Consider the following 12,197-nt stretch of genomic DNA (forward strand, 5'->3'; position numbering starts at 1 on the left):
CCTAATGATGGCATACTTGAATTGACGACTGCGGATAATCATTATCGAAGGGATAATCATCACATAACCTAAAGGTTATCTCAGGAGTCCTCTACTAGTCCAAACTAGTAGAAGTCTATTGCTCAACGGATCTAACTGTTAAGATCCAACGACTACCCGAAGAAGGCTCAAGTGCATCCAACGAAGGAGATTCGAAGGTACACTCTATATAAACCTCACTACCATACAAGGTGAAGGGATCGAAAAGAATACTATCTGAGACTCAGGTTCAGATACATACTGATAGACCTAAACTATCAGCGATCTGCTATCTAGATCACCTTTCCCAGTTCTTCATTCCTTAGCTCTGTGCTTCTAGTAGAGCCGTTTGTGATTAAGTTCATCAACTGACTTAGCCTTCGGAGGTGGACTCCCGACCCCAGCGGTCGGGCCACATCTGACGCTTTCGTTTTGCAGGTCATCACGAGGAGATCTAAGGGCTGAGCAGATTTTGGACGCATCAAATTTCATGGTTGAAGATTCCACTGCTTCATGGACCTGTTTGATTTGTATCCCAAGAATTCCACGAGTGGATATTGGCATCTCCAAAATGATCAGAGATATAATGCTGATTGATTAAATACCAAAGAGTTGGCTTAATTGGCAAAGACTGATCGACCCTTCATAGCAATGAGACTATGAGTTGTGAATCTCTTTGGAGTTGTTGGGGGGGGGGGGGGGGCATATATATAAAATAGTTAACCCCTAGCCCCCTCTCATATAAAAAGCTACTAGTTTGAGTAGTTTCAAAGAAAAGAAAGGGAAAATTTCAGCGTCATCCCTTGAGTTACCCAATTTATTAGTGAAGCCCCCTGTAAGGAAAATATATCGATGGCACCCTTTACTATTAGGAAATCATAGTCAAGTGTTCAACAAGTTTTAACTTTTCAAAAAGATAAGACTACTTTTGAATAAAAAAACCTACGCTCAATTTGTCTTTGTCTTCATTTGTCATTTGCAATCATTCATCTTCTTCCATTTTCGCATATTCTACATGATTTCTATCCTCCCATAAAAATAATTTTATTTTTCTCTCTTTTTTTATCTTCTTCCCTCAGTATGTAGGGGTAATATAGGAAATAGAATAAATAAAATTAGCAGAGACTAACAGGGATCTGACTGATAAATTAGATAATTCGAAGGATGGCATTGAAAATTTTCCAAAAAGAAATGTTGATTCACTATTTTTTTTTTCTTAAAAAAAAACAAACGTTGACTTTCTTCTTAGTATCCTCTGGGCTTAGATCCTGGACAGACAGTGGGCCTTGGCCCAACAATATATTGACAGAAACGATCAGCCCAAAACACGCACCTATGACCTATACAATTTCCAATTTCTCTCTCATACAGGGGTAGGTAATTTAAAATAGTATGGTGGTATTTTCGTCCATTGGGAAAAATAAAAGGGATTTCTTAGACCTCCCAGTTCTCAGTAGAAAAAGACTCAAAAGTTCCATCTCTCTCTGGTTTGCGTTTGCCTTCTGAAAGAAAAAACCTTAAAGAATGGCAGCCTGGGCAGCAACGGCTCGTCAAGCCGCATCTCTAGCTCGGATTTCTTCTCCGACATCGGCGATTTCGGTGGCTCAATCTGCAAAGTTAATCCAGCGTCGTGGTCTTGCAGGTGGTGGAGGTACAAATCTCATACATTCTCTTTGATTCATATTGGGGGATCTCGTATGTTTGATTTGTTCATCATATGAGTGTCGATCTCACTCACATAGATTCTAAATGTCAAACCTTTTTGTGTTTATCTTTTAATTTGTTATTCTACGCAATGGGAATTGCTCCCGAATAAAAACGAACGATTTTGGGTGAAACTATTGGATCGGTTGAGGGAGGGGCCTTGGATACTCGGTTTGTTTAAGACCTCATTGACTACTGAGATTATTTGGATTGCTGACTCTGAATCATTTTCCCTTGTGGAAACTCACGTATAGAAGTAATAGCGATTTAATACTCTTTAATTGTGCTTCTAACTGTAAATGGACTCGTTGGCCAAAATTTTTCTCGACTGCTGGTACAGTTTCTTGTTCTATTGCCCTTTCGTTCTGGAAAAGATTTCCCCTAGTTGGTTGGAGGGTGGTCTTGGGGGTGTGTGGGTTGGGAAGAGGATGATCAGGAGAGAAGGGGAGGGATGATTATATAGTGAGAATCTTTATATTTTGTCTATTCAATTATTTTCTTCCTTTTCCATTTCTGTTCGTTTTTATGGACGTGATGCTGTATTTAATATTCTTTAGCTACTTTGATGAATTATCTCCATAGATACGGGTCTTACTTTTCTGGAAATGCTGATAGTGGTAGGAATTTAATTAGAAGGTATCCTTAGTGCTTCCTTGACAATTCCTAACCTTCCTGAGTCATTAACATGCTTATCCACTGCAATGCAGATCATCATGGACCTCCAAAGGTGAATTTTTGGCAAGACCCTATGAGCCCATCAAAATGGAAGGAAGAGCACGTAAGTATTCTATTTTTTGGAGCTATGTCTGGTTTTTCATCTTATATTGATAATAAAATAAAATTTTGAAGTTCTTCAAGATATTGAACAATGCTTTTCTTTTTCAAATGAGTAGACTGTGAGTTTGAGACTTTTTCTCCGTTCAGTTGTATGTTTGTGGTTTTGTTGACTTCCTCTTTTCTCATACTTGCATTTCTCATTTTCCACTTGTTATCTCATATTTCTTCATTTCTTCATAGTTCATTCTTCTCACTTTCAATCAGTTTCTTAGTTTTGCAAGGATCGATGTAGCCCACTCCATTTAATTGGGATATGACCGAGTTTTTTCTTCTTCTTGTTCTTGTTATTAGCTATATGCTCGTTAGTACTTTTATACTATTTCTTCCAGATTCATAATTCAGCTTTGAGTGCTAGCTGTGAAAGTAGTAAGTGATTGGCTGAATCCTACTTTTATCATTGTCTCCTGTCTTGGCTATGTCATATGTGACCTTGCTTGTTCATGGCATTAAAATTCCGCATCTGCACTTTGGTTGTTTAATAAAGTGCTTTTTGGATTTTTTTTTTCTTCTTTTCCCTCCCTCTAAAATGTGGTTCAAGTTGAATTCTAGTAATATTGATTTTAGACCTAAGACATCTTTTAAGTTCGTCTTACGCTGGTGTTTTTTAGGCTTCATTTGATAACCCAAACTCACGGAATAAAATTTTGGTCATTGGCCTTAGGTAGTTACGTGACATATTCTTGCTTATTCAGTTATGTTGGATCACCATTTGAAACCAAGTATGTGATTGAATGGAACATCACCACCATGTTTGTGGTCCAATGTCATCCCCTTCACTATTGTAACTACTTGTCTGTCCCATCTCTTTGAAGGGAAGATTTTGTTTTCAGAGGTGCTCCTTGTCTGTTTGTTTCTTTGGTGGACAAACCACTCTATCCCTTCTCTTTAACTAAAGGTTCATTGATGAACTACTTATTAGTAAAATTTGGCCTTGCCAGTTTCTGGTTTTCTTCTTTTAATGTGTAATAATAAAAGGATAGACCTTGTTGCAATGGTAAGTTTGATCCAATGTGACTAAGTGGGGTCCTAGTCAGGGAACAGTTTCTACTAAAGTGAGATAAGGCTGCATACATTATATCATTTGTAAGACCCCTTCCCCTCTTTTTTCTATTGAATTTATTACCCTGTCTATTAAGCATGACATTGATGAGTCTGAAAACATGGAAATCTCAGACTAACTTGCCTAGTTCCTTGGATCTGAAGCAGGCAAGCCAAACTCATGAATCAAGTCAAGTTGGGTTTACTGTACCATTAAATGTTTAACCTCAAAGATCCTGATATACAGACAAAAACCAAGAGCGAGATATAATACATGCTGCTCTGATAACTGGAACATCTGTTTTACTGAATTGTTTGTTAGCTATAAAAGACACTCTGTATAGAGTTTCCGAAATTAAAATTTTTATCGAGTATCCAATTTTAGTAAATGGAGGTTACTGGGTTTCTACTTTTATGTGGACCTCCTTTCCAATAAATGATGACATTTGATCAGATTCTAAACCAGCAATATGCATTAAAATTGCCCATTTCATCATCCGTCCTTTGTGTCATACGCAAGGGGAAAGAACAAAGAAATAAAAACAGCCAATGCATAGGAATTCTTTGAACTCTGATTTAATCTGTTAACCCATCCGTGATCAAGGAATCTGCCAAGTCTTTGCCTGACCTGGACTTCCAATGAAATGGGTAGTTTGCTTGAGAAGCCCTATTTTTCATGTGCCTAATGACATGGGTGTATCTCCATAGCCTTTCTTAAAGACTATAGCCAAGTTTTGGTAGTATGTGAATTATTATTGGATGATAGACAAGAGACTATAGTTATCAAATTGCCCTTCGAGGATAGCTAAGAGAAGACAGCAGTTGAATCACCCATTGCCATATGCCTGTTTAAATCCTCTCTAATGGGACATTCTAGTCCCATCTGCATATTAGAAAGTTCTTTTCTAATGAAAATTGGGAACCTACTCTAACCGAGTGTGTCCCAACACAGTACACTCATGATCTAGTCATCCTCTACTCACAGGCCTAGATTCCCGGATGAGGATGAGTATCGAAATTCATTGAAACTGCACCTTATGGGGGATGAACCTTCCTTGTTCCCATATTTGATTAACTTTCTTATGAGACATATTGAAATAAAATGATTGTATCCTTATCTGTGAACACAAAGTAATGAGGCATACATATATAAGAGGAGGTCAGCTACCTGAAATCTGCTACTGTTGCCTTTATTTCTCCTTATATAATTCAATTTAGAAGAAAATGCATCCCAGAATAAAACATGCATTATGCTCCTTTGAAAGATACTACAATGTAGCAAGTACAGTTGCCTTGTATAGGGCCTTGCTCTTGGGTCCAAAAGGAGCATGATGCCAAAACTATATCAGCTTCAGTATGTCACCAGGGTTTTAGGTCTCTAACCACCTTTTATTATGTTATTTTATTTTTTTGGAGTCATCCCGTAAGTCAGAGGCCTGATTAGGTGTGTTTTCTTTTTTGATTTCATGAGGTGAGTTTTATTTTAAAACTTGTTTGGTTTGGTCTTGTGCACCTTATTTCAGTGAAATAGAAAGTAGCTGAGTGGGGGGTGTCAATTTTGCATTTGAAAATACTTTCACTCTTGCTCTTTAATGAGCACATGGTTAATTTGTGGGTATGTAGTAACTTGTTAACAAAACTACGTTTCTTCTTGTGATTGTCTCATCAACACCATGCCCCCGCAACTACCTCCCCGGCCTTTTGTCACCACCACCTCCCATGGTTCAAGAACTTGGTTTTGGAGCCCTGTTGATGAGAAGTCACTCAGAATACCAAGTTGGACTGGCTGAGTTTGTGCACTTCTCTTTGTTTGAATGATGCTAGGTTTAGGGTGAGAAGCATAAATTACAGTTAAACACCGAGATGCTATTGTATTAACTCATATGCCAACTCATCTTGGAAACTGGGAAAAAAAGAAGATACTATTGAGATCTTTGCAAGTTGATCTGTGCCACCACCACCATCTCTTCTATGACTCTACCATCTCCACCCACAATGTCACTTGCTGACTCACTGTCACCACCATTAGACCACCATCCTTCCGCCGCCCCTTGCTCTGCCTACTAAAAGTATGACCACTACCGTCTCTCAGAGAAATATAGAGTATTTATTCTTAGAAGACGAACTACCAAATGGACTTTTTACTCATGAAATATCTCAGATTGGTGCAACCAAAGCAATTCGATTTCATTACTGAAAATCTTTCTGTTGACTATTTCATGAGATCAGTTTGAAATTAAAATAGAAGTCATATAAAATCTCGCTTAAGTTACATAATATTGTTTTGAAAATTTTCACTTCCGTGAGAGGTGGTTCGTCTGCTGTTTGAACTTTTACACATATTGAATAAGCAGAGAATTTTGTGATCAAACAGTTGTATTTAATCCTGTGCAGTTTGTCATTGTTTCTTTAACTGGCTGGGGCATGATTTTCTTTGGAAGCTACAAGTTCTTTACGGGAGGCAAGAAAGACAAGAAGGATGAGGTAATTGGTTATATTTTTACTTCGTAATGTATGAACTGTAATAGTTATTTTTCAGATATTAGCACCTCTACTGTTGGCATTTGGAATCAACATCATGTCTAGCCTTTTACCATGCATAACAGTATAGTGGGGAGTCTCCATTAAATTCATGCAATCGATGGGTTCAAAGGGAACATGGAAACTGGTTGAGACTGGTATTTGATCCCACTAATTAATTGCTGCTGCAATGTAGTAATACGGTGGAATGATGTTGGAAGTTTCAGTAAAAAACAAAAAATCAGTTTTTTTTTTTTATATAACAAAAATAGAACTTGTAACTATTAGTTGACATCCTTACAGTTGAAGACATCACGCTTGGATCTATTTTTTTAATTTTGACAAGTTGGTCTCACTGCACTTCACTGCTTGTTTGTGATTGAAATTTTGCCATGAACTGTGTTGGAATCATCTATACCAAAGAGTCACCAACTCCTGCTTGAGGCTACGCATGGCACATAGTAACTGTAGACTGCATGAGTTGGTCACATTCCTGAACTGGCGTAGTATCAAATTAAGCTCACCAGAATAGCAGATACTACTGATACTTGCAAGATATCCTCTTGACTACTGATATACTCCTGAACATCTCTATTGCAGGTAGTGGCAGAAGCTTCGCACTAGACAATTGGGAGCTTTCTTGCAGTTTCTGTGACTACTTGGTTGCTCTGGGAAATAAAGTGTTAGATAGGAGTGCTTCATTTCTAGGGAGAGAATGTTTTTCATTGTTGTGGAACAAACCCATTTTGGGCAGTTTTTGTCCATGAATCCGGAGGAGGATATGATGGTGGTGGATGATAAGAGGGCCACTTTCCTTATTTGCATTTGTCAAAGTGGAGTAAATTTAATTCAGGAAATTTATCTCATAATGGTCTCGAGATGGTCATTTTGTTCGGTTAAGATTTTCTGATAATCCATGGTGAGCTGGAACCTGGAAACCATTACTACTTGTTCCTATATTCAAGAACTAGTTGCTAGCTGTTTCTTTTTGTAGTCAGAGCATTGTTTTAAGAAGCCTAATTCAGTATATGACCTCTGGCGGTTCTTCCTTTCTTTGTGAATTTGCAAAAGAGTACATGGGCGACAGACCCTTTGAGTTTAGTCTGAAACAGAGTTCATCTCAGCTTTCATCACTAGGTGGAGTTCATCAACTCTATCATTTTAAGAGGACTTATTAGTATTGGCTGTTTTCTTATTTTATAGGTTTAGAAAGAAATATATGTTTTTAACCTTGAGACCATGAACAACAAATCCTCAAAAACAATATTCTTAGATGGGTCAGTGGTTTAAAGGTCTTGGGACTTGGCCATGAATTACTTGGTTCATGTTCAAAAATGGTTATCCTTACAGTCCATCAAGTAAATCCTGTAATCACCTACTGATATTAACAGGTGTTTTGACAACTTCCCAAATCATCTTCAAAATATGGGAAATCGTTATCTGGTCATCTGGAATATGGGTAAAGAGAGAAGATTAGACCAGAATTCCGTTGCTTTTAACTCATTATCTCATCCACTTGATTCAATCAGCCACCCTATTAGAATGTTGTGAAATTTTAAACTCCCAAATGTTAGTTACACTCTGATTCCAAATGTACAGAGCAGTCAAACCACTCTTGAAGCACATCATCTTTTTCAAGATCTGAAGGTTTGCCCTTTTTATTCAGAATAAAAATCAAAGATGTGCGTTTGGCAAGTTTGTATCCTTAACTACTATGTGACAATAATATCGCCTGCTTGGTTAACAAACCTACTCAATGAGCAATGCAACATTATAGATCTGATGTAACAAAACTCAAAACCCTGCAACGAAAGGGTTTCTTCTGAGTTAGCTACATGAATTTACCAGCATGTGGTGAGCCCTTCTACCAGTACAAACTAGAAGTCTAAAATTCTTCCTCCTCGGTGTCACCCTCACGATGGTGCCCTTCTATATCATCCAACTCCAGATCAAGATTGCCATGGATCTCATCTTCAGTTTCTGTAGTTTTCCCTGTTTGCTCTCCAGCACTGTCAACCTCCATATTCTCTTCCTTCATCCTTGACATCCTTTCGGCTTCCTTTTCCAGTGGTGCCGCCAACTTCTAGATTTTCGATAGCTCCATCTTCTTGATCTTCTTGCTGTCCTTCAGCATCCAATTTCTGTTCAATGGCTTCTTGATCTTCTTGCCGTCTTTCAACATCCATTTTCTGTTCAAAGGCATCATCAGCAAGTTGGCTGGCCTTACTCTTAATACTGTCTGTTGTCAACCCCTCTCCATCTTCAGAAACCTGAGGCTTCAGATGAGAAACTTCCTGTTCCTTCGCAACTTGATTAGTAGGAGAAGCACTTTCTGAATCTTCATCATGTTGAGTATTGTAGGACTTCTGCAATTCACCATCTGAAGCTTCCCTCAGTCTATGTTTCTCTACCGAACCTTCAACAACTCCAGTATTTGTAGGCATTTCCAACTTTCTGGTATCAGAAACAGCTCCTTCTTCGCCCTCCAGTGCAGCTTGGTTCTTAGTGGTTGTTATTCCCAGGACTTCATTTTTGGGCTTATCATGCATTTCTGAGTGCCCATCTTCCTGTCCTTCCCTAACAACAGCATTGTCTTGACCATGTTCATCTCCCAAAGCCTGCTTAGAACTTCCACTCTTCTCCAATTCTCCGTCTCTAAATATCATTTGCCGTCTCCTATGTCCCTTCTTACTTCTAGACCCACCTCTTCTTCTAGAAATTGAATCAATTTGAGAGACATCAGTATGCACTTCCAGCTTCATCTCACCCTTTGAGTGTCCCTGACCATCACTTTCTTGCGGATTCTTGGGTTCTTGTATTTCCCCATTTGTAATGGCACCATGGTTCTCATCTACAACTTCTGCAGGATTCTTGGGTTTTTGTATTTCCCCATTTATGATGGCACCATGATTATCTTCTACTACTACTGCATCCCCAGTTTTCAATGATTCCCCATCATGTGACTTTTCATCAATATTTCCTTGATTCCTGTTAGTCTGGTTAGTACTTTCATCATGTCTATCCTCTTGAGGAACCTTGGGCTTCTTTGACTCCCCATTGCCTCCAAATTCCCCTTCTCCTCGATGATTGTCTGCATTATTTTCACCATTGTCACCTCTCTGTGTAGGATCCTGCACGGAGGCACCTCTCTGTGATATATTTTCACCAACTGGATTAGTGTCCCCAGTCTGCAACTGCTCTTCTCTAGGAATTTCAGTCTGATTCCTCCCTGCTGTTCGAGTTTCATTTTCAGTTTCACGTTCACTTCGTGTATTCTGTCCATCTTTTACATTCAATTCTTGCAATTTTTGGTATTCAGCAGCCAAATTCACCTTTCCACTCTCCCCTACTGAAGTCCCTGTTGTGGTCAAATTCACTGGTGTGTTTGATGGATCGTCAGCACTTGCTGACCAGATTTTGGTAGGTTTCTCAATACTCTGCTTTATTTCTTTAATTTCTTCTTCCTTCTGTTTCAAAAGCTCTCTTAGAGATACTAGCTCAGTATTCTCCTTGTCTGAATTTATTCCTTTCTCTCTTAGAATTTTGTTCTCATTCTGCTGCTTTTCAAGTGCTAATTCCAATGCTCTATGCTCCTGTTTAAGGGAAGCTATCATGGAATGCATATCCCCCATCCTACGGTTGAGTTCCGCCTTTTGGTTCCTAAAAGAGTTCAGCTTTGTTTTCATTTCTTCCATTTTTCTTTTCACTTCTTTCACTGTAACTTTTTCCTTCTGCACAAAGAAGCAGAATTAAGCTTTATTGCACAAAATGGATAACTAAAGGTAAACAGGTGCCTATACAAATTAAAGGTAAAGCAGAATAAAGCACCGTATTACGCATTAGGCTCACCCACAAAACCTTCACTGGAATGGTTTTCCAACTAAACCTTCTGCAAGGTAATATCATCACCATGTAATCTTCCAAACCACCTTAGCTTGCAATTCAAAAGGGTTCTCTATGCATCTTCATCACACCACCCTATATTGAACTTTAGGATTTTGACCTATTTTTTAATTCAAAAGTTTTGAAAGCTTAATTATAGTCGGAGGGAGATAGAAAAACCAAAGCTGCGCAGCTACATGCATTGAAGTTTCCATGGGAACTGAATTTATTTTCTGGAGCTGGGCTAGGCTATAAGGTTGCAGGCTGAATCAAGACCTCTCCTTGCTCTACCTGAGCGTGCCCAATTTACAGCTGCAACCGCTCAGTGAAGGATTCGTTCAATCAAATTTGCAACTAGAAAAAAGAAGGTAACATGGGTTTTAATTAGAAGGTCCAGATTTCTCTCTTGGTTCTCCCGATTGGACTGGGTTGATCGAAAACATCGAAGCAATCAACAACAATAATTTTTTTGATCAAATTATCCATCTAGCGTTGACCAAGGTGAGAATCCCAGATACAAAGATCAAGATGTCATGCAAGCAACAATACGGAACCCATCACAGAAGAACATAGACAGACAGATGAATCAAAGTAGGAGTAATGCATCTATGAAATACAGAAATTATGAGATTACCTCAACGAGGAACTGAAGGGAGAGGAGCTCACGGTCCTTCTCTTTAAGCAGGAGGGCAAAGACTCGTCTCTCCCTAAGCTTGTGAAGTAGCATAAACCCAAACACTGCCGCCCCAAACGCTAGCAGTAGTAGCAATCCATACGCCTTTCCCCTGTTGTTATGCCCATATCCTTTCGATGAACCACTCATCAAAGCCATCTTTCCCAATCTCTGAAAGAAGAAGAAGATGAAGAAAAACAAGAAAGGAAAGATGAAACCACGAGAACCCTGCTCTCTGTAACGTGTCAAGCAGGTTTAGAAAGGAGAACGAGAGGAAAGCAGGACAATTTTCAGTTTGTCAGGCAAGAAGGAAAATTAGTTCCACCCCTTCCTTACTGGTATATCTCTCTTCAAGGCTGCAAATTTGCATCTGCTAGGCCAGTAGTTTTTGCTAATTCATCATCTGAGAACAAAGAAACAGATAAAAATCTCTCCCAGTGTGGCAATTTTAGAGTCTAAATATGTCTACACCAGGGACCCATAAGAGCAACGTGGAAGCAGAAAGAACGAGCAAAGTGGAAGAAAGTCCAGGAATGGTGTCAGCAAGGGAACTGATTCTTGTGATATTTTGCTCATTTTTTGCCTCTATATTCAGGTCAAAAGTGTTTTTTTCTCATCAGGGTCTTTTTCCTTAAATCCTTGCATGCAATATCGAATTGTCCCAAGGATACCCCTAAATTTTTCTTCAAATAACCCCCAGAAGTTCATGGACTTTTGATTGTTTTGACCCGTTGTGTTGTCTTCCCTACTTTTGAAGTAAAGGTAACCTACCCATATGGCTAATCGCATGCATAACTTGCAAACTGTGGGGTCAAACACAGCCTCCAAGGAAAATTGGTGGAAGATGAAGATGGGCAGTTGAAATCAATTAAATTTGATGTGAAATGAGCAGAATAATCTCAATTGGCCTACTTAGAAAATAAAGGAAAAAGCTTTCTAATCTGATGAGAGAGACTGTGAGAGAGAGAGAACAAGGGGAGTAATAAATGGAGAAGAGCTTTTGAGTCTCTGTTTATAGGGGAGAAGAGCTGGTTGCAATGTTGCACACTGCTACGTGAATCGTGGGAAATAGTGGTGATGGTGGGTTTTTTATTAATGAATAAAACAGAAGTGAAGGTGGGTTTTTATAGGTTAAAGTGTTTTAATTGCATTGATTAAGGCTGAAGAAGGGTGGTGCTGGGGCAGTTTTTAGGTCCAGTCAAACGCGTACAGTCGGAGTTCACAATGTTACACGAGAATTTCATTCTTTAACGCCTACAATTATAGAATCTCCATGCCTTCCGGTGGGTGTATGCCATCTTTAAAATCAAGATGATATCTCAGTTGGCAAATTCAGAATCTCTAAAATTGGTCGAGTGTTGCGCAATTAATTCATTTTCAAAAAATGTATTATCACACTTTTGAAAAATGGACGGTCGAGATCGAAATCTTTTGCAACACAATGAAGTCAAGCTTCGAAATCTTTTGCAACACAGTGAAGTCAAGCTCCAGAATCTCCTTAAACCCTAGGACAAAGGCCTTTATA

General features: G+C 38.8%; 2 protein-coding genes across 2 annotated transcripts; one reads left to right on the forward strand and one right to left on the reverse strand.

The window, feature by feature from the left end:
• Positions 1–1,462: 1,462 nt before the first annotated feature.
• On the forward strand, positions 1,463–7,219 carry LOC149004543 (uncharacterized). Its single transcript, XM_089168432.1, has 4 exons — positions 1,463–1,669; positions 2,430–2,500; positions 5,992–6,081; positions 6,718–7,219. Exons 1-4 carry the CDS (start codon positions 1,543–1,545, stop codon positions 6,739–6,741), a joined length of 312 nt encoding a protein of 103 aa, XP_089024558.1. The 5' UTR covers positions 1,463–1,542; the 3' UTR covers positions 6,742–7,219.
• Positions 7,220–7,694: 475 nt separating this feature from the next.
• LOC149004544 (uncharacterized) lies at positions 7,695–11,575 on the reverse strand. The gene is made up of 3 exons (XM_089168433.1): positions 11,009–11,575; positions 10,634–10,843; positions 7,695–9,848 (listed from the first exon to the last, which is right to left on the reverse strand). Exons 2-3 carry the CDS (start codon positions 10,829–10,831, stop codon positions 8,130–8,132), a joined length of 1,917 nt encoding a protein of 638 aa, XP_089024559.1. The 5' UTR covers positions 10,832–10,843; positions 11,009–11,575; the 3' UTR covers positions 7,695–8,129.
• Between the last annotated feature and the right edge of the window lie 622 nt (positions 11,576–12,197).

Source organism: Hakea prostrata, chromosome 9 (assembly GCF_041222555.1).
Source record: "Hakea prostrata isolate BN-2017 chromosome 9, UWA_Hpros_2, whole genome shotgun sequence".
Lineage (NCBI taxonomy): Eukaryota > Viridiplantae > Streptophyta > Magnoliopsida > Proteales > Proteaceae > Hakea > Hakea prostrata.

Coding starts and splice junctions, on each gene's coding strand:
- LOC149004543 (XM_089168432.1), top strand. CDS start 1,543: ATGGCAGCCTGGGCAGCAACGGCTCGTCAAGCCGCATCTCTAGCTCGG. Junction 1,670..2,429: donor TGGTCTTGCAGGTGGTGGAG/GTACAAATCTCA, acceptor ACTGCAATGCAG/ATCATCATGGACCTCCAAAG. Junction 6,082..6,717: donor AGAAAGACAAGAAGGATGAG/GTAATTGGTTAT, acceptor TCTCTATTGCAG/GTAGTGGCAGAAGCTTCGCA.
- LOC149004544 (XM_089168433.1), bottom strand. CDS start 10,831: ATGGCTTTGATGAGTGGTTCATCGAAAGGATATGGGCATAACAACAGG. Junction 9,849..10,633: donor CCCTTCAGTTCCTCGTTGAG/GTAATCTCATAA, acceptor TTCTTTGTGCAG/AAGGAAAAAGTTACAGTGAA.